Below are 6,433 nucleotides of genomic sequence, written 5' to 3'. Positions count from 1 at the left end.
TTCTTCTTCTTCTTTTTTTTTTTTTTTTTTTTACTCCTTACAAAAAGTAAAGTGAGAATCCTGCTCTCTAATACATCTGCAAGACATCACCCTCTCCTCCTGAAACTTTAGTCACTCCTGAGAATCCACAGGAGTGCAGAGAGGGGGGAACACGTTTTCTTGAAGATGTTTTAAAGCTGGAACAAGCCTTCTTCTGTTGGTGCTTGAACTCTTGCCTGGGAATAACTTTTTTAACCTTTGAAAAAACCCTTCACTTTGATTCTTCTCTCCCACCCCTTCTTCTCTCTTCTTCTGTTTGCCTAACTCCCCCGCCCTGCTGGCCTCCGCTTTCCTTTCTCCCCCTTATTATTATTTTTAGTCTGTGCGTGTGGACACTTTTGGAGAGTTGGAACGGATTTTTTTTCTCCTGACTTGAACATAGGGTGACTTTTTAATACTGTATTTTAGTGTGGATTATCTCTTTGGACCGCCCCGGACTTGGCCTCAGGAAAGCAACCAAGGCTGTGGAAGGCGGCTGGTGCAGAACGCTCTGCTCTACAGAAGGGGGTCCCCCGCCCTCTTTTCCACTTTTTTTTTTGGCCTTCCTCTCCTTCCCTCCCTCTTCCTCTCTCTCTCTCTCTCTCTCTCTCTCTCTCTCTCTCTCTCTCCACTACCCCCCTCTTTCTTCCCCACTCGGCTCCTCTCCCCCCTTGCGCCCACAGCGTTTCGTGTTGATTCGAGCGGGAAGAGAGGGGGGTGGGTGGGATCGGTGGGGGAGACCATGACCTCCAGCTACGGGCACGTTCTGGAGCGGCAACCGGCGCTGGGCGGCCGCTTGGACAGCCCGGGCAACCTCGACACTCTGCAGGCGAAAAAGAACTTCTCCGTCAGTCACCTGCTAGACCTGGAGGAAGCCGGGGACATGGTGGCGGCACAGGCGGACGAGAACGTGGGTGAGGCTGGCCGGAGCCTGCTGGAGTCGCCGGGACTCACCAGCGGCAGCGACACCCCGCAGCAGGACAGTGAGTGAGGGGCGCATGCCCACGGGGGTGTGTGCCCGGGACAGAGGGCGGGGACCGGTGTAGGGCAGCGAGAGCTCCTCTGCGGTCAGAAAGACAAGGTCCTGGGACCAGGATAGGTGGTGGCAGACTTCAAAGGAAGGGCCAGTTACAGGGGAAACCAGATGAGAAAAGCCGGTCTCGGTCGGGGGCATAGCCAAGGAGGACGCTGGAGAGAGGCTCCAAGTAACGGGGACACTCCGAGGCCCTGCGGTCTTAGGCAGGAACTCTGTCCGCCGCGGACTCTCTTTACTTTGGTCGGGCGCCGGCTCGGTTCATCCCGCACGCGGCGCGGCGGGCCTGGGATGGGAAAAGGTCTTAGCGGGGTGCAAACTCAGAGAGCCAGCGCTGTCTGGGAAAGCAGCGGGTTAAAGACGCTGAGTCGGGTTCGAAGGGCTTCTCTCAGGCAGCGTATGACGGCTTGTGGGATGGCACCAGGCACAGGGAGCAGGACTTGGCGCTGCTCAGACTGCACACCCCACGCGGGCACCGTAAGGCCGGGCGCGACTGGCAGGCCGCGCGAGAGAAAGCCCGGCCCGAGACACTGGAGCTGCTCTCTGCCCCCCGCTGTTGCCTCTACCGCAAATGGGTTTGAGACTGGCAGAGTCAAAAGCCCGGCTGCCTCTGGAAAACTCAGGCCAAGCAAAGGGAATGTCCTTTACGGGTGAAACCTGAAATCCAGCCCCGCATGATCCCGCACAGGCGAGCTGCATCTCGGAGGCGCGGGCTTCAGTGCGGAGGTCAGAGTCACTTTAGAGGAGCTCTCCCTATTGGCTCTTAAACGTCCAAAAAAGTCTAGTTTCCCTTCCCCATCCTCACTGACCAACCTCGCACCCCATGAAAATCTCGCTTCGCTAGTGCCTTAAAAAGAGACTGCAAATGTATCCCCATGTCCCCAAGCCTGTAGCAGACCGGTCACCCTGTTCATCCCAGGTGACATGTGGCCAGATATGTACAGATACTCCCTCTTCTCCTCGAGGTTGCAAGAGTCTGAACTTAGCTGTAAGTTCTCAAATGAGGCTGTTCACTTTCTATGTCAGTAGTTGCTGGTTACCATTTTGTCTTCAAATTTGGAAACCTTGGAACCAGGGGACCCGCCAGCATTCTATGATTTTCACAAAACATTGTCTATTTCAGACTCTCAAAGAATAGACATACAAGTCAAACTGGACATAGAAACAACTGGAAACAGGGCCCGGGCACAGTGGTGGCCCAGCGGGCCACGCTAAAGCAAGCCGCAGAGAGAGCCTCTGGTGTGCTCCGCGCCAGGTCTTCACCCTGCTTCCTTAATTCTGGCCTGGGTACCCCTGGGTGTTTTTAGCCAAAATAGGCCTAGGGCCGATCCACCCAATGTACTAGCAGACTGCTACAGGAACTGAATGAGGAAGTCTGGCCTGGACACCAGAGAAAGGTGGCCAAATCTGAGGAATGAAGAACCAGGTGTCCCCAAGTTCCGCATAAAGAGCTAGGAGCAGAGACAGAGACGTTCTGTGTAGGGTTTCGGTTCTTGAGAGGCTGCTTCTGCTGCCGGCACCCGCAGCCTTACTTCAGTGTTTGCATAGGCACTCTTAGTTCTAACAAAATGCACTGAGAAATACTATGATTGTTTTTAAACGTTTTACTAGGGAAAATGAAAAACGAAAAAAGTAGGGAGAGTCCAGGCGCGGTAGCTCACACCTGTAATCCCAGCACTTTGGGACGCCGAGGCGGGCAGATCACAAGGTCAGGAGTTCGAGACCAGCCTGATCAACGTGGTGAAGCCCCCTCTCCTAAAAATATAAAAATTAGCCGGGCGTAGTGCCGCGCGCCTGTAATCCCAGTTACTCAGCAGGTTGAGGCAGGAGAATCGCTTGAACCCGGGAAGCGGAGGTTGCAGTGAGCCGAGATAGTGTCACTGCACTCCAGCCTGGATGAAAGAGTGAGACTCAGTCTCAAAACAAAAAGGTAGGGATAACAGCACTCGGTGTAGACCCCAGCTTCATCAATTCTGCACGTCTGGTCGTTTCTGTTTTGCCAGGACGACTTATTAATTGCGACATTTACCACTGTTCGGACACTAGAGGCTGGACCCACAACAGAAAACAGGACCACGAAGAAAATTCTGCTTAGAAGACCAGAGTGGAGCAGGAGAGACTAGATGCTGCTTTGCCCTATGAGGAGGCTGGAGGATGAGAAAACCAGGGCCGAGGCCAGCGGCCTCGGCCAGCCTGGGGAACAAGCCAGCTGTGGTGGCCCTCAGATACTGCAGGGGAAGAGGGATGCAAATTGTACAGGTTGTTTGGCTCTGAGTGGACGCCACTCCTGAGAAGGGAACGCGGGATTCGTATTGGCCTTAGAGTGGGTATGGAGAGGGGCTGGCCCGAGGAAGCCAGCTATGGAGCGCCACCGAGCAGATTAGGGAGGCGATGCGCGGTGGCTGGGAGGCCTCCCTGGACTGGGGACTGGCTTCTGTGAGACCTGAGCCTGGCGCCTCAGAGGCCCTGTGGAGCACGTGGGCGTCCTCAGGGGCGCTCGAGGACAAGCTCAGCATCGCGGGTGGAGTTGGGGACTGTATGTTCCGGGAGAAGGGGAGAAGTCTCTAGAAACTCGCCCACGTGATACTCGGGAGCATCTCAGAGTTACAATGACTAGAGAGATCTTGTTGGGAGAAGACCCCGAAAGGAAACTGAGGTTCAGAAAGAGGATGCTCTGCGGAAGCATGATCAAGAGACAGCTTGGGGGGAGGCCGCAGAAGGCAGAGCAAGGTGATGGGGACGAAGTGACAGGCACCTGGAGCTAGGAAAGTAGCTGAGAAACACACACACACACACACAAACACATGCACACACACACACACACACACACACACACCCCAGGCCTTGCTTCCTAGAGAGATGAGGATAGTGTTCTAACGAATGGTTTGTTGCTTTTATAAGTACTTTTCTCAACCTCTTTTTTCTCCGCTGGAATGAGAAAGGGAAGGCCTGATGAGTCTTATGGCTTCCAGGGGAACCCGCATCCCTAGTTCTTGGGCTCCCATCAAGAGTTGCCAAGAAGGCTGTCGTGAGCTACTTGGAAATCAGGACCGCTGGGCCTCCAGCCTGCAGTGACAATGAGACTCAGACTGTGAATCAGGGAAGAGGGGAGTGTCACGGGAAAGGATGGCTAGAGCAGACTCTCCCCCACCCCCAAAGGGACTCAGGGATGGAACCAGGAGTCTAGCGCTCTTTGTATCCCGCTGAAAGTCTACTCCAGTGGGAAACGATTGTCTCCTTCAGAGAGATGGGGAACATTAAAAAGAAGCCTTTGACTCTTTTAGCTATATAGAAACAGTCCTTGTCCTTTGTAAATTTTCTCTTCAGCTGAAATTAGCAAAACAAACTCCACTTAAACCTTCAATATTAGGTTCTTAATTTTTAAAATTCCTAACTACAACGAGGGCCGAATACAGTTAGAAGGAGTAGGTATTGTCTAAAGTCAGGGCTTCTCCCAGACCCTCCCCACCCCACTCACCATCAGCGATTCTGTCCCCACCCCCACCTTGGTTGACATTCACTGCACTGTCCTCTCTGTAGAATGCTTTCTTTCCCTTTTTACTGAGTCTCTTACTAGTAAATTCTCAATTTCTGGGCTCAAATACACTAAGTGTCCAAAGAAATAGTTCTTTAACATTGTTTGGAATCCAGTGGCTAACGGGAGAGTGTGGAGTGTGAATGGGAGTGGTGGCAGAACTTGGGTAATCAGGGAGAGGAAAGAGGAACAGGTCATTAAAATAGGCAGACATACTCCAATGAGGACAGTGAATCCCACTGTCATTTCTTAATCTGAACTTCTGCAAACTCTTCAAAAAAATGCGCCTGCCTTCCACGTTTCCAACCTCTAAATTAGTGAAACCAGATTGTCCTAATAAGACCTTTTGTTGGAAACACATGTAGTCATAAAAAGGTAGACGGAAAGTCAATTAGACACGCGCGCACACACGCACACATTCACAAGCCGGTGCTAAGTGTGCACCCGGCGCAGCTGGCTCCCGGGCCGCGGCGGGATGCAAATGCAAAACAGCGACGCGGGAAATCGATTTGTCACAAAGGGAGAGGTGTAAACGCAGCGCAAAGGAATTGCCTGCCCAATCTACCAACCACACTCTCCCAGGACCTTGCCCCGCCAACTCCCAGGAGAGAAACTCCCAGGAGAGAAACTCCCAGGAGAGCGGGAACATTTTCTAGGGCGCTCCCAAGTTGGAATTCGCATCACAGTAATATCAACTTCTAGAGTCTCAGCATTTGCAACAACCCTGGCGCCAGAAATTTTCTTATGCAGCACCATCCTGGGACTTGGGAGCCAGTGCTGGCAGTCTAAATTTGGGCTTCAATTATCTCGTTGAAGAGGGGAGCCAATGAAATATATCGTTTTAAGGTTAGCCTGGAAACTTTTCTCTTTAGAGGAGGAGAAATACAGGATTAAGGTGCCTCACTGAGTCCCCAAAGTCGAATGTCAAGGCCGGTCAATAGGTGGTGATTTCGGTTTATTTTACACGCAAACGACCTTTTCTTAGAATTTTGGGGAAATTGATAGTCCAGGGACTCCTTACCCACTTTTGGGTGAAGGACGACTTGGAATTTGAAGTGTGGAGAGATAGGCCTGTAAAGTCCGAAGCCCTAGGCTTCCAGTCCTCTCTGGGGCTCCAGATCCCCCAACTCTGGAATGCAGTGAATTCCCACCCACACGCTTCAGAGCACCTCTCCCATGCGTTAGGACATCGTGCAGTCCTGCATTTTGGCTGAGAGACCTAACCCCGGTGTGCGCTCAGTTCAGAGAGCCAGGGAGTTAGGCAAACAGGAATGGGTCACACAGCTCTCTATAGTTTCTTCCTCTTCCCAGGGGTGTCATTTTAGATTTTACAACACGAGCGAATAAGTCATCTCCAAACCAACAAGATGTCACCTTCAGGCTCCCAGCTGCAAAAATAAATAAATAAATAAATAAAATAAAAAATAAAAAATAAAAGTCCATTCAGAAGCAGTGATGATGCCTTTCTATTCCACCGACCCAGCTTTGAATGACTCTCCCAGCCAGGACCCTTTTCCAGGAAATAACAAGTGTAGATTTTCAACCACGACGATCCCTAGACCAATTTGATTTTTTATTTTAAGAGGCATGTTTCTTTTACAATCCCTCTCCTACACACTGTTTCCCGCTCCATCCATCAGCCTACCACACCACCATCGCAGACCCCTAACTCCTGGAAAACCCTCCTCCTTAGCGGAAGCACTTGGGCCACAGGTAAGGGGTTGTTGCAAAGATCTGCGCGCCCCTGTGCCTGCATTGCGACCCCCAGCGCCCCTCCAGTTCCAGAGCCGAGCCCACTTTCAACCGCTCTGGAAATATGCATGTATTTCCTCCCCGCACCCCCCCCC

The 6,433-nt window shown here is 52.1% G+C and overlaps 1 protein-coding gene across 3 annotated transcripts in view; it reads left to right on the top strand.

Moving 5' to 3' along the window:
- The first annotated feature begins 93 nt into the window (after positions 1 to 93).
- The window catches only part of PRRX1 (paired related homeobox 1), an 80,076-nt gene continuing 73,736 nt past the window's right edge, over positions 94 to 6,433 (top strand). The window contains exon 1 of one of the 3 annotated variants that reach the window (XM_017868410.1): positions 94 to 1,001. In XM_017868410.1, coding sequence (XP_017723899.1) covers positions 761 to 1,001 — 241 coding nt within the window. In that variant the 5' untranslated portion in view covers positions 94 to 760. The remainder of the gene's footprint in view (positions 1,002 to 6,433) is intronic. The other 2 variants (XM_017868412.1, XM_017868411.1) reach the window with 2 other exon arrangements.

Source organism: Rhinopithecus bieti, unplaced genomic scaffold (assembly GCF_001698545.2).
Source record: "Rhinopithecus bieti isolate Rb0 unplaced genomic scaffold, ASM169854v2 scaffold_4101, whole genome shotgun sequence".
NCBI classification, from domain to species: Eukaryota; Metazoa; Chordata; class Mammalia; order Primates; family Cercopithecidae; genus Rhinopithecus; species Rhinopithecus bieti.
This window is presented reverse-complemented; position numbering and strand designations above follow the sequence as displayed.